Below are 23,543 nucleotides of genomic sequence, written 5' to 3'. Positions count from 1 at the left end.
TTCTGAGTACATGCAATATTGTATATTATAAGTGTTGAACAAAATTTTAGTTATATGTTGGATTTTAAGGAAATTCATATTTTACCGTTGTTGGCTATTTTAATATCTCTTAGTTTCTATCTATCTTACATATGTGGAAGTTATACATAGACATGTTGTACATAAATATTCCAGTGTATAAATATATTGATTTTATCATTTATATTATATTACAACATAAATGCATACCATTTATCTACATTAAATATTTTTAAGTTCTGTGTGTGCATTCTGCATACTGTGTGACTTATTACTACTAAATATTATGCATATATATGTTACATGAAAATTAAAGAAAGTATAAGAAGAGGTGTATTCTAGTTTGTTGGTTTTATAGATAGATATTGCAAACAGAAAGGTTTGGTGCCTAAATATTTGTTCTAATGTATAAAAAATAAATCGTTTTCCATATTCACACAACTTATAGTCTACGCAAGAGATAAATACGTATAAAATTATAACACTACATTTTAATTTGGAAATTTCTGTTTTAATGGTCTGTATTTATATGGAAAGTGTTTCTGACGCTAACAAACATAGCAAAATACCTCTGACGCAGCGAGAGATTTTGCACAAAATTAAGTCTTATTGTCATAATCAACCATACTTAACCACTATGTCAAAACATTGTTTTTCATTTAATATTGTACATTACTTTTTATACTTAGGTCCGAGGAGAAATAAGGGCGCAGTTTAGAAGTCCTATAGTTATTTGATAATCCATACTTTAAATGTTTTTTTCTTAAATTTCCTTATCAAAAGCTTATAAATCCAAAAAAACAGTAAAAAATTGAGTTTTTACTTGGAGAGATACATTTGAAACTATTTAACAACTTCAAACCGCTCTTCTGAACAATTTACCAAATGTTACTTCCAGCATTTCAGGTTTAAAATAAAGATATTAATGTTATAAAATAATAAATAAAAAGATACAAAACCATGGAAGTAGTGTTATTCCATTTTTGGGAAGTTCTTTTGTGCTTACTAAACCAACGATAGATCGGCTTTGGTCCAGGGACCAAGAATTTATCCTAATATCTCTTAAATGGTAAGTAAAAATAAGTCACTTCCAAAAATTGTATTTTATTTTATTTTATTGTATTTTATTTCATTTCATTTCATTTCATTTCATTTCATTTCATTTCATTTCATTTCATTTCATTTCATTTCATTTCATTTCATTTCATTTCATTTCATTTCATTTCATTTCATTTCATTTCATTTCATTTCATTTCATTTCATTTCATTTCATTTCATTTCATTTCATTTCATTTCATTTCATTTCATTTCATTTCATTTCATTTCATTTCATTTCATTTCATTTCATTTCATTTCATTTCATTTCATTTCATTTCATTTCATTTCATTTCATTTCATTTCATTTCATTTCATTTCATTTCATTTCATTTCATTTCATTTCATTTCATTTCATTTCATTTCATTTCATTTCATTTCATTTCATTTCATTTCATTTCATTTCATTTCATTTCATTTCATTTCATTTCATTTCATTTCATTTCATTTCATTTCATTTCATTTCATTTCATTTCATTTCATTTCATTTCATTTCATTTCATTTCATTTCATTTCATTTCATTTCATTTCATTTCATTTCATTTCATTTCATTTCATTTCATTTCATTTCATTTCATTTCATTTCATTTCATTTCATTTCATTTCATTTCATTTCATTTCATTTCATTTCATTTCATTTCATTTCATTTCATTTCATTTCATTTCATTTCATTTCATTTCATTTCATTTCATTTCATTTCATTTCATTTCATTTCATTTCATTTCATTTCATTTCATTTCATTTCATTTCATTTCATTTCATTTCATTTCATTTCATTTCATTTCATTTCATTTCATTTCATTTCATTTCATTTCATTTCATTTCATTTCATTTCATTTCATTTCATTTCATTTCATTTCATTTCATTTCATTTCATTTCATTTCATTTCATTTCATTTCATTTCATTTCATTTCATTTCATTTCATTTCATTTCATTTCATTTCATTTCATTTCATTTCATTTCATTTCATTTCATTTCATTTCATTTCATTTCATTTCATTTCATTTCATTTCATTTCATTTCATTTCATTTCATTTCATTTCATTTCATTTCATTTCATTTCATTTCATTTCATTTCATTTCATTTCATTTCATTTCATTTCATTTCATTTCATTTCATTTTATTTTATTTTATTTTATTTTATTTTATTTTATTTTATTTTATTTTATTTTATTTTTTTAGGGAAATCAACAGTTCTACATACTTTTTTTTAGTAAACAAACAGATATAGTGTATAAACTCAGAACTAATAACAGATTTCCACATAGTAAACAAAGTTGGTAAAGAAAATATATTACATATCAAATAAATACGTACATGTAAAAATGTTATTTTCATGTACTCAATAATCAAAGATTTTTTAAATATTAATTTTAAGAACATTAAGTTACTGTAAATTGGGCGGGATAAGGACAAAAATGCTTGAAGAGAGGATAAGGAGGGGAGGGGAGATGTACATATTTATTATTATAATGTCTACTAAGTTACATAATACATTTTTAGTGTAAATTTTAAATCTGACAGAGTGATGTTTGTGTAATCTATATTTTTAAATTTTGTATTGTACATTGAAAAAAATCCTACGAAAAAAAGCATTTTTAACATACGATGTTTTACTTATTGGTACATGAAACAGGTGGTACCGTCTACAAATCCTGGCTGGCACATGTATTGTTCTTAAACCAAGCAGCTCTGTACAGTCAACCATTCCTGTCATAATTTTGTTTTTTTTTATTGTAAAAAAATAGGCAAACGGGTCAAATATATTATTGTGTAGAACTACAGAAATTATATTAAAATTGTTGAGGCAGACTAAGAATCGACCAAGTGAACTCCATGTCCTGTGGAGAGGGTGTAAAGTCGTGAATGGTTAAGGCACATGTGAAAATCACATCATTTCATTTTGGTCTAATGTTTCTCATCTCCAACTAAGTTGTACATAATCTGAAATAAAAAAACCAAATTTATGTGAATAAAACTGTACTTGTACTGTTATAAAACTGGTGAGAATATTTGTCCAAAAATATAGTATTCAATACCATATGACTAAAAAATAAATAACTTCAAAATAAAGCAATGATTATGCACAAAAATATCAAATAGTTTAGTGAAAACAAAACATAGGTGCCCAGTAGACACATTTAAAAATAAATTCAATCAATAAACAAACCAGCTAGTACAAAATATTGTATTTCTGTAAAAACAATTTTTACTTGCTTCTGGTTTGCAATAAAGACTATTTAGTTTATGAATATTCACTTTATAAAAATGTAAAATGTACTTACCAACTTACAATAATTATCCAAGTAGACTTAAATGTTGAAAAGAGCTAATTATTCACCCAAATGTTATTTTATATAACCCATAACAATGCGAAACGTCAAACGGACACTATAATAAAGTTAGATGCTGATTGCATTTTCATTATGAATTAATGGCTGTTAAGTGTTGTGAGTACCGGTAGGTACTAGATAATTATGCAATTCAATCGTTTTTGTGTACGAATAAAATGACGTTGTTAATGGTTATTTGAAGATGTCATGTAATTACATTTTTGAATTATTTTTCAAATTCGAACAAACTATCCATTTAACAAATAACATGGTTGATCCTGGTTTAAATTGTGTTAGAAGGAACACAAAAAATATATGTTTCGAACAAAATTTTGTTTTAAAAAACGCATTAATATGTAGAGCACAGAAACCACGTCCGTCTGCGACCGCCAAACGGCCGGTATGAATGTAATAAAAGCCCAAATAAGACATTGTTTAAAATTGAATAAATTACAACTAGAATTATTAAAAAAAAAAACAGTTCTATAGAAAAAGGTTTGAACTAAACTATTTGAATATTTTTAAAAATTTTATGGTATTACTGATCGCATAATTTTACGTAGAAATAAAGGAAAAATTTATGTGATTTAAAATGCTTATATTTCTTTTCAAAAACAAAAAAAATAGATTCTGCCGCGGCCACTTCCTTTTTAAATTTATTATCTTTAAATCATTGTTAAAAATTTTAGTTCAATACTTAGTCTTTATTGAGATCCCAGATTAATAAGCTTAGTCTTAATTTGAAATGGCGTAATCTGCCGGTCTAAAAGTAATTATATTTTAGTTATATGAAACTTTTAAGTACATTTTTTGATAGAAATACCTATAAAAAAGATAGTTTTTATCTAATATATAATTTTGATTTTTTTTTATAGCGCGATTTTTAACAAACATTCGTTTTTAAATGGCAAAATCGTTTGATTTCCTAATTTTGCGTTCGTTTTACCCGACTACAGCCTTAAGTAAAATATACGGCAAAAAAAAAATAAAAATGCAAAATCATATTTTTTTCAACCTCAACAGTTCAGTTTACTTCAAATAATTGCAGTGGTGAATAACAGCACATAACACTCAGGCTTGATAAAAATTAAAAGTGATTTGTGTGTTCTCAGCGGGAATTGAATCCGTAACCTTCGGTGCGAGAGTCAAGCGTCTTAACCAATGCACTCCGGAGGCCGCCGTTGAAATATGAATATTAAATTTGATATCTTTACCGTCACATTTTATCACGAGTGCTTTTCCAAAAATATATCAAACGACAAGTACACTTAACTACACAAAACTTTACATTGTTATTTGACCGAGCAGGGAATTCTGACCTTTAAGTCGAAATTCCTTTGATCCTCTTTTCCTAAAGTACTCTCACCTCACTTGTTACAATATTCTCGTTTGACCCAACCTTTTGTATTGTTTCCGACTCGCTTTGTTTTAAATATATAGGACCGAACAAATATTTTATGTACATCTTAAAAATCTTTTATTTCGCAAACACTTAGACGTCATGTTAAGATTATTGTGTTTAATCGAAGTACCTATTCAGTTGCCGACATAGTTGAAATGAAGTATTTGTTTATAAGGTTATTTTTATAATATAATATTGGCACCTGATGCGTAAGACTAATTATCTTACCTTCACGTAAAATAAATATCAAGATACGCTAAGATTGGTGTACCAATGCAGTGCCCTATTCACCATTATTTCATTATGCACATTTACGTAATTCTAGGTATGTATTTTTTTACGCAATATACAAAAAACACATTTAAAAAGGAAGAAGAAATATAGATCAGGCATGGGTGACCATTTTCTAGTCTTAGACAGAATGCCAATTTTCCTCTGAAGACAAGATTACAGTATTATGTCGTGTTGTGGATTGGTGATTTGGGGAGCTATCTGGCGCAAATTACTCTTATGTATTTTATAAAGTCAGAATTACACTTCTCTCGCGTGGTGTGTCGTGGCGTGCCACAAATGCAGTCCCGATCCAACGATTTGTAGTCTGCGTCAGAGTGATGGAGGGTTATTGAGCGTCATTGCGCACCACAACAATGTGTTTCTAGAAACGCCTCCTTAACGCATTGAGCCACTGTTCACAGCTACGCCAGCACGTTAAGCAAGCTATGGAAACCTGATGAATGATCAATAAAAGCGACAGAAGTGCCTTAAACAGACCGTAGCACTCTACAACACGACACAACAATGTAATCCTACGTCAATTTGCCATCACAGCAGACCAGACCTCAACGCAACACATGAGAACAGTGTTATCCTAGTTTTAGTTGCGAGTGGTGATTTTTCACATTTGTAAGCTGCGAAAACTTTGTTAAAATGTCCATGGCGTTAGTATGGCATATCAAAAAAAAGATAAATTTTATATTTGATAAATAATCCATAACAAATCGTGCTAGCGGCTTAAAGTTTAAGATGCATATTTTTTTTATTTATCACAAATATTTGATTCACAAAAAAATTAAATACAAAAAATACGTAATTACAAAAAAACTAGAACCCGCTAAGACTCTTATCCGAACCTTAGTTAATATGATGTGAACGATTTATCCACACGGTTATTTCATTAACTAACCCAGTCGTCGAAAAAGTGATTTTTAAAGTTGCGTTATTCATTAACATACCGATATTTTTATTCTTACTCGCGACTTTTGTAACTGGTCTTGAAATAAAACATTTTTTCTTGGTGAATAATGATAAAAATAATAATTTTAAAGTATTCCTTACGCATCTAATTAAGCATCTCTATTTAGTTTATTTATGAAAAATAAATAGTTTAGCGGATGAACACTAGTAGTCTGATTATGGCCAGTTTATTTATTTATTTTTCTATTATATATACGGCCCTAGCCAATTACAACGGTTACATGAAGACACATGCATACAAGAAAACTGGAGTAAAAAAACATTAAAAATATGTAGCAAAAACAAACAGTGGCAATAAAATGATGGTACATAATTGATTCATTTTTAATAAAAAAGGAAACATAAGCGTTCTTATTATTTACCCAAATATTTTGATTTTTGGAGCCATTTTCAACGAGTTGTAAATAACTCACTATAAGAAAACTTAAATCAAGTTGGGGTAAAGTGGAATTCGAACCTCGGACTTCTGATCCGTGAGTCCGCAACACTAGCTACGGGATCACAAACCGATTCAAATATATATTTATAAACACGATCAACATATAATACTTCGAGCTAAACCATGTCAACCCATATTAATCCCACACTGCTTCAGTGGCGAAAAGATAAACGAAAAGCCGAAAGATCTTTCCCAAAAAAATCGAGTTTCTGTGACGAATTCACTAATCCACAACTTCTGGACATTCGGGCTTAAAAACAAAAGTTGCTCTTAGAAGGTTGGATAAGTAACAGGTTTTAACTTTTGGCGGCATGGTTAAAAACATGAAAAGAAATTGATTGCAACATTGATGGGACGTCATGGTTATGAAGAAGATCTGAGCTAGTGTAGGTGAGATAGGTTGGATGTTGAGATTGTTACAATAATTGACTATGCATACCTACATTATACATGCGCAACTATTATCTCTCTATGAAATCATCAATTAGGCAGAATTTTTAATGTCTCTTGGTTTAAATTTGCATTTAAATAAATTTAAAAAATAAATATAAAACAGACGTTGATAACTTCTATGGAAGATTATGACAAAGGTAAATAAAGTTTATACGAAATTATATTAATTTTTACAAAAAAATAGTTATGATAATTTTCATTTTTTAGTTTTATTTCGATGAATATGTTATAAGTATTTTATGTATTGTTTTTAATAGTTTTATGTTAATGAATGAATTCCTCAAAACAAATTAATTTGATCATTTTTATTGTTAATGTTATTTAAATATGTATTTTATTAGTTATTGATTGATTTGGTGTTTATTTTGTAGAACTCCATATTTTAACTTATTATTTAAGAAATCAAGCATTAATTTGAGTCTACTGAACACTTTATTTTATTTTTACGAATTATTTCGGGCCAGAGGGTCGATGTTCAAACCCCACTCTACCCCAACTTGATTTCCATTTTATAATAGTGAGTTATTTACAACTCGTTGAAAATGGCAACCAAAATTTAAATATTTATCTAAATTAAAAGAACGCTAATATTTCTTTTTTTTATGTCACGAAACTTTTGTATCGAAATTTTTGTTTTTATTTTTGAAAAAATAAAATAAAGTGTTCAGTAGACTGAAATAGGTGTTTGATTTCTTATATTATAGGTTTTATTTTATTAGTGTTTACCCGTAATTAATGAAAGATGAGTGTTTTTTTTTTATTTGTATATTTTTGTATGTTAATAATTATTTTTCGTCGTTTGTACACCATGGACCTGTCATTAATCGTTAGCTCTAAAAAAACGTTTTTTTGCGTTTTCAAGGATGTAATCTAAAACTAGTCGCTCCACAAGGAGAGCAGGGGATTCGAGTTTGACACCTCGGACTCTTGATTAGTCTGTAATACTACCAAGGGCCCATTACTTGATTTATCAATCAACTTTTTATATTTTTTTTATTCATAAATTTCATAAAAAGTATATGTTTTTGTAAAATTCTAAACATATCTACTTTTACACATCTAGTAAATGTTATGGCTGTAACTTTCCAAAAAAAGAGACTAACTCTTATGCTTGGAGAGTGACGTACACTATTTTAGTTGTTTATTAATAAGAGTTTATATAATTTTAAATACGAGTACATAAAAAGAAAAATAAAAAGATAGGATATATAAAGAAAAAATATAAAACAATAATACATTCATACTAATTAAAATTTAATGTTGTTTTTCCACGAGTTCAAAAAATTTCTTTAGATAACTTTAAATTTATTTATTGATATATTATTTTTAAAAGTTTTTAGTTCATTAGGAAGATTGTTATAATTTTTTACACCTTTGAATACAAAGCTATTTTGACCATGACTTGTATGGAATTCAGGAATTTTAATATTATGTTCGTATCTGAGTGACTTATTCATTTCAAATTCTTTTATTTTTTCTTTTTTTTTATATATTTGTATTATGGAATTTATTTTATAAAGAGTATCTACAGTATGAACCTAAAATATTTTATCTAGACTTTCCGTATTAAATGATGAGGGTTTTTAAATAATTACTTTAATAATTAATATTTGTACTATTTTAAGAGGGTTTAATATATTGGCATATGCACCACCCCATCCTACAATACCGATACGTTCCGAAGTTTTTGAAAGGACATGTGTCGTTTAATAGAATCCACTTAAATAATTTTTTAGCCATCCTCAACGCTTACAGTTTCACAACAGAATTGTTTCTAGCAGAACAATTCACATTCTTTGATGTGTGTTTTTTAAATTACATTTTGTTTATCTTTAAAAACAATATTCTTGTAAAGATACAATGCAAATATTAAAAAAAATGCTATTATTTCATTTGTTTTTATTTTTATTTAATGCATTAACCTTTCCGCGTTGTATGTAATCGTGAAGATGTTTTTATGTATAATGGATCGAATATTTACAAATAAATGTTTACTAGGGTACTACCGATGAATTTGTCAGGTTACTTTATTACCCTCGTGGGGTTTAATGTGCCACTGTACCAAAGTGGAACTGACCCTCTATAAAAACCAAATGGTTTGATATTTCGTAATACCTGTCTAACTGTGTGTTTTCCCTAATTTACTTTTATAGTCTACAAAAAATAAACTTTTTATATAGAAAATATATTTGAAATAAAATTTTATTACCTATAAACTTCAAAAACCTACGAGAGAAATATTTATTCGATATTAATGAAAAAACATCGATCAATTTCAATGGATTTAAAAGTTTTGTCAGTTATACCAAAAAAGCATCTTACAAACCTCCGCAGACCTAATGGACTTTTTAAAAACATCCAGCATTTATCCAATATTTATTAAAAATTTTATCTACAAAGTTAAATAAAGTTTTGTGTATGAAAAATATAATTTGTTTTTTTTTCTAAACATGTTCAAGTAAACGTTACCGACGAAATAATATTAAATTATCACACGAATATTCACATTTTTCTACATGAATTTAGATTTTACTTTATATTGTCTCGATATATATCGATGAGGATAGCGTTTGTTATCTTGGCTAGGTGTAGGTTCTGTAATTCAAATGGTAAAACACCCGAATAATTGTAAATAAACGTGATGCTTTATATCAATAAAGATGCCGTATCTTCGGCATCTTTGAGAGTTATCTGGTTAATCTAGATGTGAAAGCACTCTCCCTTCAAAGAAATAATCCCTAAACCCTTTCTTCTCGTAACAGAAAATCGTATTACGTTGCATTCAATTTACCAATAGACGGTCCGTTGCACAACTGAGTCTGGAAAAGGGTATGAAATTAATGCTTGGAGTATTACAAATTCAAAAAATCATATTTGGGTATTTATTTACATAAGTTAAATATGTGAAAAAAAAATTTGTATCCTCTAGAATTAATTCGATAGTAAAAAGATTAAAGCAATAACCGCGTATTTGTGATTTGAAATGTACAAAAGTGTTAAAATAAATAAATGTATCTATGTATACAGCACGAATGTACAATATTCAGTTTCTGCATTCTTCTATGTCTCGTTTATTCATCCCCAATTCTCATGTCGCCGTTGCTAGCATAACCAGCAAGGGAAATCACCATAGCCCCCCCCCCCCCCCCCCGCCCCACCCTCACCATGAAAGGCATTTTATAATTTAGGGATGAAACCGACTTCACGACAATATACATAACGTACTTTCCATCTAATATCATATAATCTTCGCACTTATATGAGCGACCCCCGCAGTTTACTTGATTAATCTAGTTACAAATTCACATGATGTAATGAAGTGCAAATGGAATTTTAATTTTTTCTTAGAATTACCTGAAGCAATTTTCAGACCACAAATTAGACATTCCTTTTTATATCGAATATTAATTTAAAGTATTTTATTTTCCTACAATATTACTCGTTTGTTATTTAATTGTACAGTTCATGAAAACATTAAATGCACTTTGCTTATGTGTTCGTAACAAAATGTTTCATATGAATCAGTGGTGTAGTGGTCAAGTCACGTGGCTCACGTACGGACGGTTGTGTGATTGACTCCCGGTGAGAACACAAAAATTGAGTGTGATTATTTTCAAGTCCGGGTATACTGTGTTGTAATTCATCAATGTTATTAGGCCTCAAGGCCTTTTTTGGTGCAAAAAAAAATGCTTCAATAAAATATGTTTACTAGGTTCACCGACAGACAAGTAGTTAACGTTCGAACGCACTGCACTCTCTTATTTTCATTTTTTTTTTAGTTTTCGAGATGTATTCGTCTTTTCGTCAGTGTATTACACTAACACGGAAAACCCACTATTTAATTAAAATTATAAATAAATGCACACTGAAAATAAATCATATTTTCGTAATTTCAGCATATGTTTATTTGGTTTTCTTTTCTTTTCTTTTCTTTCTTTTTTTCTTTTCTTTTCTTTTCTTTTCTTTTCTTTTCTTTTCTTTTCTTTTCTTTTCTTTTCTTTTCTTTTCTTTTCTTTTCTTTTCTTTTCTTTTCTTTTCTTTTCTTTTCTTTTCTTTTCTTTTCTTTTCTTTTCTTTTCTTTTCTTTTCTTTTCTTTTCTTTTCTTTTCTTTTCTTTTCTTTTAATGGTCATATCATAGCAAATATATGTGCTATAAACTTTTAAATAATTAAAAAAGGAATGGCCCACGCTCAGACGCTGTAGTCTTTGTGCGCATTTTTTCCAATTCATGTTATAGCTTAATTTTAGGATGTATTTTTCTATAGTGTATTTTTGTTATTAAATTTATGTAGATAAAATATGTATGGAAAAAAATATGCGCTAGTGTGTATTACGAAAACCTTTATTTGGAAATTTAAAATTTAAGGTTGATAAAAATTAGCCTCTGTAGTCACATGTTTTAAATTTAAAAATATATAGGTCTCCCGGAATAAGCCCAAAGTTTTTTTATTGTATTTTTAAAAATCAATGTAAATATTTTTTTGTTTTCTAGCGTTTAAATGTAACGTTTAGAATGTTCATAAATAGTATAAAATAATACGTATCTATCATATAACAAAAAAGTATTTCGGATTAGCTGAAATATCAACAATTTATCACAAAATTGAAGTCTTTCGTTGGTGGTTTTATTTATAAAGAATATACTCTAAAAGTACGGACTAGTTTTTTTAGGCGATATGTGGTTAACGTACTTGTTTTACTCTGTATGGATCGTACCCCTTAAGTAAAAAGAGGTTCCAGTGTAAATGCTTATAGTTACTATTATGTCTGGCTGGTGGTCATCAGTCACTTGTTACGAGTGACTAGTGACTAGTAACTCCCGACAATGCGCTTATAATAAATTGGCTGACAGCTGCAGCGTACTCCATTTATGTCAGCCATTTGCAGCAGGACGAGCAGTCATCCATGGTAACTGAATGCTAGACTATTGTTCGCGAACAGACAAATACATATTTCCATCAAATTCGTTCAAACCTGTTTTGAATGCGTAAATCAAATAATACAAAATAGCCAGCAGCAAAATATTCGTTCGTGAAAGTTTGTAAAAATGCATTACGTATTATTCAGATTTTTAAAGAACTAAAACATTAATTTGACTAACGGTACTCAAACATAAAAAAATACATAAATAATTTATTTAAAAGGGTGTTTTTACACTAAAATATTTTTATAGTCCCTGGACTGATAGCTGAAGCGTAAGACTAAGCATATAACCTTAATGTAACAAAAAAAAATCAAGATACGCTGTGTTTGGTGTACTAATGCAGTATCCTTTGCACCGTTAGGTGTGAAAAGGGAATGATGATGATGATGACTGTTGTCTACTAGTTTTTTTTTTATTTTTACTGCGTATTTAACTATACCTTTTTGAAAAGAAAGTTTTTTTCTGTATATGTGTATTTTTAGTACCATGTATTTTCAACAAAATTTTGAGTTTGTCCAAATTTTTGTAGACAAGGACTGGATTCAACTCCCTGGAAAGCTGTTTATATTAACATATTACAACCATTGACAGGTCATAAGCTCTGTAGATGCCTAGACTTCTATATTACCTTTTCTTAAATGTTCTTCAACCATGTATTTTGTTTTTACTACATATTTTAATGGGTTTTTCAATATATATTTTTTTCAATGATTTTTACTTCATTTTTACTATTTTTTTTAAACTATGTATTTTACTATGATTTTCACTATATTTTTACAATGTCAACTACTAAAAATTTACAACAGGGATGGAGAACACCTTAAAGAAGGAAATATGGAAGTCTAGACATTTACAGGGCTTATGACCTGTCATTGGCTGGTTTAAGTGGCCATTTTACACACCTTGTAACATTCGCCATTTAGCCTATATTTAAACATCCAAATTTCTTTAATTCATCCATTTGTTGATTTAAGGGAAGTTGAAGAGCTGAAACCTTTATTGTTGTGAAAAGATTTATCTGACTGAATTATTTCACATACCTACTAGGCAACGCCTGAAAACTATTTCTTAATTCTTAAACTTCTTTTTGGACCAATTGGTTTCATTACAATATTTGAGTTTTTAAAAGACTGGATTTCACCCCCTCGGGAGTCATTGAGAATAAAAAATTACAACAGGGATGGAGAACACTTTAATGACAGGTCATAAGCCCTGTAAATGTCTAGACTTCCATATTCTCTTCTTTAAGGTATTCTATATCCCTGTTGTAATTTGCTAATCTTAATGACGCCCGAAGAAGTGAAATCCAGTATTTTGTCTTCAAACATTTGGACAAACTCAAATATTGTAATGTTTACTACCCTTGTTTGTTTTTTCGGTGTATTAATTACATTTTTTTATCTATTTGTTTTACTGGCTTAAAAAGGAGTAAATAATTTTAGTTAGATGGTCAAATTAGCTTGCTTCAAATGTATAATTTAATGTGCATAAAATATAATTATAAACAAATGAACAAAATTTTGTATTTGCTTTATAAAACAGCATAACTAGTGTAATTCCCGTAAAATTCCGGTTCCAGTTCCGATAAAATAGTTTTGTAAAATGCACCAACTGATGCATAGGGCACTGTATTGGTACACCAATCGCAGCGTATCTTGATCATTTTTGTTGCATGGAGGTAAGATGATCAGTTTTACGCTTCAGGTACCAGTCTAGAGACTATGAAATATTCGAATGTAAAAACACTCTTTTGAATAATATTTCATTTCAATTATGTCGGGAATCGAACCTGAGACCTCATGCATGGTAGGCAAATGCGCTCAACATTACACCACGAGACCGACATAAAAATTTGAAAAAATATATTTGTAAAATATTGAACGCAAATCTTACAATCAATAAATTAAATAACAGATCAGCTAAAATTGATAAGAAAGAGGTACCCTAACTTTTTAAAAAGCTAGGGTGCCTGTCCGTAAACGCTATTCTCTGGCTCAAATTTGTTACTAGATACTGATTTTATAGTAACTACCAGAAAAGCTTAATACATATACATAATACAAGGCTAGCACAACGTGAAAGCTTGTCAGTACCGAGGTTCGAAAACAAATATGGCCAAAGAAAACTTCATTTTACAATTCCTAAAATTTTCAGTTAGATTCCTAAGCAGATCTTTAAAAAAAATGTTTACAAATCTTGTAAGGTAGAAAAATAATTTAATGGCTCAAATAAAAGAAAGCTTTATATTGATTATTATTTAATGTTAACATTCATCTATTTAAATATTTGTAAATAAATTTTGTGTAAAAAATTCGTATGCTATTAGTTCTTAATAATGTTTATATTACTTTTTAAATGTATATAATTTCTTAAACGATTTTCATTGTAAAGGATAATTATTTATCCTTTTATATTTTCTGTTCATGTTTACCTTCTTAAATAAAAATTAATTCTTAAAAATATTGGCCAGCCCTGGTAGTACGTTTGGACATGAACGCGCATGAAATCTTAGATTACTAGGTTCGATTCCCGTTAATGCATGTTTTATATTTTCTTAATTGTGCTGTATAATTGGCTGTCTATTGTCTATTTATAAATTTAAAAAATAAACTGTTCTGGGCTATAATGAAAAGCCATGCTTAGTGTTAATACAGATATTTAAGTAGATGAGATCCTTATATATTTCGAAAACCAGGGCAGTATCAGAATTGTTCCATCAAACTGGGATCGTAGTTGTCACAATAAAAAAACTACAATTGAATATGAAAAATCACACAACATTACTCCTATTAATAAAAATAGACAGGAGACAAAAATTATTGATTTATCGAACATAAGAGGATGAATTTTTATATAAAAATGTCTTTAATTTATTTTTTGCTCAGAGGAATTTCTCTTTTGTGGCCCCGAAGAATGTTCTATGTCCTAGATGAACGTATTTGGTTCTCCAAAACGAAAGCCATTTTAAGGTAGAGTGTACAAGTCTAGATTTCGTCTAAGGGAAGAGACCATTGTAGGAGATTGTAGCGAGATATTGCATCGACTTATACTATTAAGCGTGTTTTTCAGATGCCCTTTGAAATAAATGTATGAATATGTAACAATATATTTTTTTTATTTTTGCTATTATTTAATTACGTACGTGCTTCCACTTTCCATTATGTTGTATCCCGACTCAACACAGGGTCCTTGGCCTCATAGAGTTTAGGATACGTTGTAATTTTTTTTTTGTAATATGTATGTATTTGTCTGAATAAATAAATAATAATTAAAAATAAATTTAAAAAAAATAATTTCTCAAATAAAAATAAATGTTCTTAATTTTCAATATTAATTGCAAACTTATCAAACGAATTTGATAATAAATATAACAAAAAAAGTTTTCTGCGTTAATAAACCAAAAATTAATCAAACGAAGCTCATTTAATGATCATGGCTTCCGGGTAGTACTTGTATCATTTGGAAACGTAATTGAATATTTATAAAACATTCTTACATAATTGGATGAAAATACAAAATGCTTCAAATTGTTTGTAACTTAATTAATATTTCCGTCTTTTTAATTTTCCGAAATCATCCGAAATAAAATTTAAACTTATCTGTTTAATTAAAATAATGAAGGCAGATTTCCTAAAGAAAATAACTTTTCCCCGTATTTTGATTTCTTTACCCATGTTTCATTTTTAATATGATCAGTAAGTTCTAAATAAATAAATGAAAATCATTAAACGATTGTATTTCCAGTTGATGATTTTATATTATGACGTTGTAAATATTAATAATAAATAAGTTAAATAGTTACCTTTTTGTAATAAAGCGACAAAATAACACAATAAATTAGTTAAAAGAAGTAAATAAGTCTGTGTATTTACAGAGCTTTTGAATCTTGTAATTTGCTGATTTAAATAACCTACCACTTCATAATTTTTTTAGAGTAATTAATTTAACCGCGCTTAATAAATGAATTGCATCAGTGTGAGTAAAAGGAACGAAATTCAGCCTTTCTACAAATATTTGAACATACCTAAAACATTGTAAAATTAACTAACCACTAACAGAAAAGTATAAAAATTGAAAAATTGTTATCTGCGGTTGCCTAGTAGGTGAATTTGTTCAACCGGATGAATCTCACCCACATGATGAAGGTTTTAGCTCTTTTTTTTCTCAAAAGTCAACAGATGGAAGAATTGAGGAAATGTGGATTTTCAAACATAAGCAGAATGCTTAGTAAAATAAATAAAACAACTTTGTTTTTAATCACTAATTTTTATTTTTCACCGACCGGTTTCAAAGCAAACAAGCTTCTTTGTCAAGGTTTACGTAACTAATGAATTGATTCCTTTTTATTTTATTTCTATCATGTTCACTAAATACTACACGTGGACCCAATAAATCAAGTGTTTTTTTTCTTACACGGGTGGTAATCTGATATCATTATTTTCGAAGTAAGCCAGGAGAGGACTAAAAAAATATTGTTTATTTGGTTATTAATTATTGTTTTCTTATTATGAATCGCTTTTTTAATTCTAAGATTTCTAAGTTGTCTAATTTTAATATTTTATATAATATTTAAATATTTAAAAAAAAATATATATATATTTTTTTTTTAAATAATATTTATTTATATTAGAATGCTTAATGTTTGACAGTGTGTAACTTGGCCACATAAACCAGCAAATGACAGGTCATTATCCTTGTAAATGCCTAGACTTCCATATTCCCTTCTCAAAGTTGTTTTCTTTCTGTTGCAACAAATTGAGAGATTTTATCTTATTATTTAATTGACAAAATCGGTACAAAAGAATATAGAACTAACTAGGTCACTTTTCGATAAATGAAATGTACCAAGGCAATATAGTGGCTCTACGAAAATAATTATCTATTTGTTTATTTTGTTGTTTATGTGTACTTTGGTGTTTTTTAAAATTGTTTTTAAAAGTTTTGACTAGCTACCTGTTTATAAATCAATCTAAAAGAATTTGTTTAGTAAACTGTCGATAGGTTTAAAAAAAAAAGTGTTTTCAATGAAGTGAAATGAGGTTTTCAATTATTCTTTAATATCAGTTGGTTTAATCATCCAACAGTTATAAAAATCTCACCTAACAGTACTATAGATGTGTTCTTACAGCATTTGTAAAGAAAGCGTTGTTATGATTTCAGGCTTAAAGATGACACATTTGTCAAGTCTGAATGGATCTTGCCATGACCATGCCTAATATACTTTCAAATAGTTTTTAAGATTCTTAGACTGTGAAGATTGTTAAGGTTACGTTTAATCAATATATGCATATTATCTTAATCTTTATATATATACTTTTTCTGTACGTGTTATGTCACTGAACTCCTTTTAAATGGTATAACCGATATACGTGCGATTTTTAGCGAAATGTGGATCTTTGCGCTGCGCGTGTTCGAAGATATATTATTTTTTTCAATCGAATCGGTAAAAAAAGAGTTAGGAGCTTATTTCTTTTTTATTTACCAGGGTTGCATTCAACAAAAATTCATGTACAAAAAAATTAGAGGATATTTTTTTTTGTGTTTAAAAAAGTTTATTTTTTATGTTTACCAACATTATTTGCTTTTTATGGATCCCTATTATTTCCCTTTATTCCTTTTAATTTCTTCTCATTTATTTCTTTCTACTGGATTTTCGGTAAAACTAAAATAATTTTTACTGACAATTAATACATTTTTGAAAATCGCATTCATGAATCAAGTGCATCCCTGTTGGTGGGGATAGCCGAGTTCGACATTTGCAAAAAGAATTCTACACTTGAAAATTATTTATTTTATGTTTTGGAATTCAACCATAAACAAGTACTTAGGTACCTACTTATCAATTACAAGTATTTTTCCAAGCTAATTTCAGGCAAGCCGACATTCAGCCAGGACAACGTCTGTCTGTACATATATGAAAATTATCTGAATGGCGCGGTACAATTAATAAATATCCTGACAAGTCTTGTGCAGCTTCAGAGCGCATGGACGGTTGGGATTCTAGATCCTTGTTTCCAATTTAGATAAATTTAAAGTATAACGGATAGGAGCTTGATTACAGCACGTCTTGCAGCTACAGAGTGCAAAGACGGTAAACAAATCTAGCCCCCCTTTATATATTTTTTTAAATTGAAAAAGAAATTTAGTGTATGGATGATATTTAAAAAAATAATGAAAATATTAAAGAGAGTAATTCAACAACGTTTGAGTATGTCCAAATGCTTGCAGACTGGCTGGATTTTTTCCCTAGTGAGGTTTTCATATTTATTTTTTTTGCAACTGAGAGAACAAACATAAACTTAAACCAGCTAATGACAGGTTATAAGCCCTGTAAATGTCTAAACCTTCTCATATTATCTTCTCATAAATGTTTTCCCTCTCTGTGTAAACAAATTTAAATGAGAGTAAGATTGCAACACGTCTTGCAGCTACTAAACTCCTGGACGGTTAGAATTTTAGACCCCACTTATGTAGTTTAGGTATTTGAAAGTTGATTTTACATATTATGGAAGCTAAATTAGCAATAGTCGTGCAGTTACAAAGCGCATGAACGAGTGGAATTCTAGAAACATAAAATGATATCAATATATTGACCAAAAATAAAGGGAAACAGTTAAGGCACAATAGTAAATTTGTTCATACCAAGAAGTGAGCAATAAAAACTAAATAAATAAAGCACTGTATCATTAATACCAATCCTTGGAAGTTTTCATTAGCCTGTTATTGGGTTAAAAAACCAGAAAATAATAAGTGTGTTTAGATTATTAAATAAAAACTAACAACATTGGTCAATGCTTGTTCTTTTTTAAACCTTTTTTTATCTTTCATTAGAAATTTTATTATAGCGTGTTTATTATTTATGTTTTTAGTCCTTGATGATCGATTTGAGCCCCACGTGCAGGGCGCTCAAGCCAGCTTGGGATCCTCAGCAGTCCTTTCTTGTGATAGACCAGAGCATATCACCGTCTCGTCCTGGCTAAAAGACGAATCACCTTTTCTACCAGGACCGCCCGATGCAGGTTAGAAACAGAATATTGAATATATAAAGGTATTAAAAGCAATCTTAGAAATCTCCACCAAAAACGGAGAACTAGTTATTTGTGCCAAAATAAACTGTACATAAAAACCTACCTACTTAAATAATAGCGTAATTAAAACTCATCTCTAAATCTTGCATAAACTGATTTCAATCATACTACTTGACACCGCAAACTAAGCATTCTCCATTGAGTAAGTGAAGCATAATTATAAATCTGACAATTCTTTTTTCAAAGTTTTTCACAAATGTCTCAGTAACTCCTTCAATAGAGATTTCTTAGTGTGCTTATAATATTACGTATGCCAGGGTATTGCAAAACCTTGAAACAAATGCTGGACTGAACGCGTGAAAAGTTTAATCAACGGTTTATTAAAAGGCGACTCTCGTCATGTAATGGCTAACACGTTCGCCCCATATACCTACTAAGGTCCCTGATTTAATTTGTGTGTTTTTTGGTTTTGATATTTTGTGCTGATTTGCACAAATGCATTGGTTTTAAGTTAAATTATTTTACAAATCAGCTAAAGAAATGTCATCACCAACGCTCGGCCTATATTATAACAAGAAGTTGACAAATTAAATTTTCAATTTTGTCGACAAAATAAAATAAAGTTTTCTTCATTATAATAATAAAAATAGGTATATAGTTTTATTCCACTTTTATTTTTTATTTTTTTTAATGAAATACATATTTGTGTTCTTATGATTTACCCAAATATTTAATTTTGATGTCCATTTTCAACGAGTTGTAAATAACTCACTATTAGAAAATGGAATCAAGTTGGGGTAATGTGGGATTCGAACCACGGAACTTTGGTCCGTGATTCCGAGACGCTAGCAATAGGACCACAACCCGATCAAATTTATAAATAAAAGTGAAATAAAACTATATACGTATTTTTATCATTATAATAAAAAATGCAGTTCCTCTAAGAAATGTCAGTAGAAAAACTCAATAAATAATGTTTTCTCCGTAAAAATGGAAAGATTTTTTTTTTCTAAACATATCAAATTACAGATTACCGACGAAGACAATTTGAGTTTTCATAAAAATATACATATTTTCATGCATAAATATTATTTTTACTTTATACCGTCTTGGTATGTAACTGATGATGATAGCGTTCATAATCCGGGTTCTGGAACCCTTAATCTGTGTATTATTTTCCAAAAGTATTTGTTAACCTCAGTTTACAAATAAAGTATTGTGAGAATTCTTTTTTTTTTAAATTGGTATAAACTGTGCAACTCGGTTAAGTTGAGCCCTGCCTGTGAAATCAATAATCAAGTAATTTTACGAATCAGTAATAATGTTAAAAATATATTTTTACCACCTTTTGCTACCTTACGCCAAATATTTACCAAAAAATAGCACCCTGCTATTTTTTGAGGATATTCATTCTCGTGGAATGGAGCCCTGGTGAGCGATGAATAAAACATTTATGCTCCTTACTTTTTTTCTACTCAACAAGTTGATGATTTTAAGCTACAAACATGCCTAGGCTTAAGTTCGCCATTTCCCAAAAAACAGCACGTAAATCGGTCCAGTAGTCATTAGTCCAGTAGTCATCAAGGACACACATTGGAACATTGTATTTTACATAATATATAATAGAATAAATGAAAAAAGCTGATTGGGATCTGCCAAAATGTTGGTTGTTAACGTTAACATGCATTTTTTGTATACTTAATATGAGTATCCTCCATTTTTTGGTAGAATATGCATGATAGTTGAATACAACCCTAGTTTGGATACATAATTTTAGTGACTATGGATACGTTTCCATGCTACTACTTTTTTTAATGGTTTACTCTATAGGACGCATCTATGTTTTTATATGTCAATGGCAAAATTGTTTAAAATCACTAGAGAATAAATATTTTAACTTTCAAAAGATCTTCCCGTTTGATTTTTGACTTTCGATGAAAAACGTTTTGACACTTTATTTTTAAAAATAATACAGATTTTCGTTCTACAATGGGGTTTGGGTTGTGGAATTTTTTTCACTTTGACTGATTCAAAGTTTCGCCTTCTGTAACCCTTCTCCGAACCTTAGAGGTTGACGGGTTGAAAGGGGGTTGATCAGATAATAGAGTAAAAATGAGGTTTTAATGATAAAAAGGGAAGGCAGCAGTCACCAACATTCTTAAGTCTCTTTTGAAGTTTGAGTTTTATTTTCAACTTGACAGTAAATAAAGCTATATAAAAATGTTTCAGCATATAAAAGTGTTGTCAGTATAAATTTGTTTCGAAAAAAAGGCAATGAGGATTATACTCAAAATATATGTAGTATATTCTGATGGAAAAAGAACGTTTACAGAAATCGGATTGCTCATAGTAAAGTTAGGAACAAAATGTGATTTTGCAATTAATTAATTTATTCAAAATACGAAGAGAGATAATTAAGAGAATCAATAAAAAAAAGAATCAAGAATATTTTACTTATAATGTCATTTATACGAAACAAGAGATAAAAAAAAATATGAATACCAATGAGAAGAAAATCAGTGTCTCAAAATACATTTTACAGGGGATGAAAACTGTACAATGAGTTACCTGAAGAAAAAAAAAAATAAAAAGCCATAAAATATTTCAAATAAAGATTTATAATTATGTTTTTGTACAAAATTGTAACGTCATTAAGTTTATATTCGTTATTTAGATCTTACAAACTAACTTAGTAAAGCATAAATAAGTTTTTTTTTAAAAGTGGTAGCTTACCTAAAGTTCTTTTTTACTTTTACAAAATAAGCAAATATAATTTTTGTTTTTTAGTAATAATTATACTCTGCAAAACCAGTTGCTCAGAAAGGTTTTCTGAAATATTTATTTATGATAATTATTCCCCGCAAAACCAGTTGCGCAGGATGGTTTCAGAAATATATGTTTACGTTTAAGCTTTTTAAATATTTGTGTTTTTTAACTCGAGCTTATTTCAATAAACAGTTTTATATAAGCATCTAGAGAATAGGTTATTTACACAATGTGCCTTAAGTTTGAAATTTATAGTCATAAATAAAAAATAAAATATTTATCATAATAATTTTTATTCCATCTTGATTGAGCGGGTAGTGTACTTAACCAGCATACCATTACAAAGTATAAAAAAAACAATAAAAACAAATAATCATCATCAAACCTCACCCAGTGGTGCAAACATCACTACAACGAAACACTAAATGCAGCGTATTTTGTCCGGATGTTACGTGAAAAGAAGGTAATCAGTCCTACGCTTCAGTTGTTAGTTCAGGATCAATTAAATATTGCAGTTTAAACAACCTTTAAAATCAATAATTAATGTCCACCCTGCCAGAAATTGAACAAAATGACCTCAACAATGGTAGGCAAACGCGCCAACCACTACTCAACGAGGAGAACACATCTTCACTCGATTGTCTTATTCAGGATTTTTGCCTGAGAGTAGCCATCGCGTCGCCAGAATCCTGATGGAGTTCTGGCTTTATTCAAACAAAAAAAATAACAATTAATCCGCCTTGAGGCAGATACTCTCACGGTAGTATTTCCAACGTGCCGATTGACACATGCTATTAGAGTCATTTTTGATGTGTTGAAATTTATTTGTGTATTTAAAATACAAACAAATGAACGGGTTAAGTGTTTTTACATAAACCTATGTATGAAAATAGGGCCTTTCATCCAATTACACGTATTCACTTAATAATAATAAAATAAAGTGACGGTTTAATGTTTGTAAAAAAATAATTCATAAGTAATTGAAACCATGTTACTCACGGAAGGATGAACAGTTAAAATAAATACAAAAGATTATTATCTCATTTAAAGTTAACCCTTAAAAAAAATTTGGTAACGATCCTTAGATAAAAATAACTTTATTGACTGGTAATTTCTAAGGAGTTTGAATTATCTATCCTTACCTCAAGGAGTTAAATGTATTTATACAAAACAGAGGTAAGGATAGATAATTCAAAATCTTATGAAATTAAATTCAATAAAGTTATTTTTATCTAAAGGATCGTTACCAATTTTTTTTAGGGTTAACTAATGAGTTAATAATGCTATTTTAATGAATTTAAGTATTTTATTTTAACTGTTCCATCCTTCGTGAGTGTGATTTTTGACAATTATGATTTCCGAAAAACAAAGGGTAAAAAGTCATTAGTCAAAATATATTACAGTTGGTAAAGTAATGGAGAATGCACGTGTGTTATCTGTTTATTAAAGAATTCTTTGTAGGGTCTATTTTAAGATTTTTATTATCTGAAGATAAAAATATCTTAATTTAATTTACTTTCATATAGTTTTGAATTCTTTATCCTTACCTCCGTTTTGTAGAAATACATTAAACTCCTTAATTTATTAATCTAGTATCTTTAGATACCAGTTTCGAAGATGTCGCAGAAACGATGAAACCGGTTACTGGATATTCCAAATTTTTGGATCAAAGTATCACTTGTCTTTTATTATTATAATAAATTACAATGAACTTCCATCAAGAATTTTCACTAACAAACTTAAGCACACATAAATGTACTTATTTCATCATAATCATTCCATCTAAGATCCCAAGTTTGAGCAAATGGTGTCCACAAAGATCTTTTT

General features: G+C 28.8%; 1 protein-coding gene across 1 annotated transcript in view; it reads left to right on the top strand.

The window, feature by feature from the left end:
* Positions 1-23,543, top strand: part of LOC148282805 (cell adhesion molecule Dscam2-like) — a gene marked incomplete at its 5' end in the record, with an annotated part of 204,870 nt that overhangs the window by 107,712 nt on the left and 73,615 nt on the right. The window contains one exon of the mRNA XM_088224527.1: positions 18,792-18,941. Coding sequence (XP_088080653.1) covers positions 18,792-18,941 — 150 coding nt within the window. The remainder of the gene's footprint in view (positions 1-18,791; positions 18,942-23,543) is intronic.

This window comes from Micrasema longulum, unplaced genomic scaffold, assembly GCF_059751315.1.
Source record: "Micrasema longulum isolate JH-2025_06_02 unplaced genomic scaffold, ASM5975131v1 h1tg000288l, whole genome shotgun sequence".
In the NCBI taxonomy this organism is placed as follows: Eukaryota; Metazoa; Arthropoda; class Insecta; order Trichoptera; family Brachycentridae; genus Micrasema; species Micrasema longulum.
This window is presented reverse-complemented; position numbering and strand designations above follow the sequence as displayed.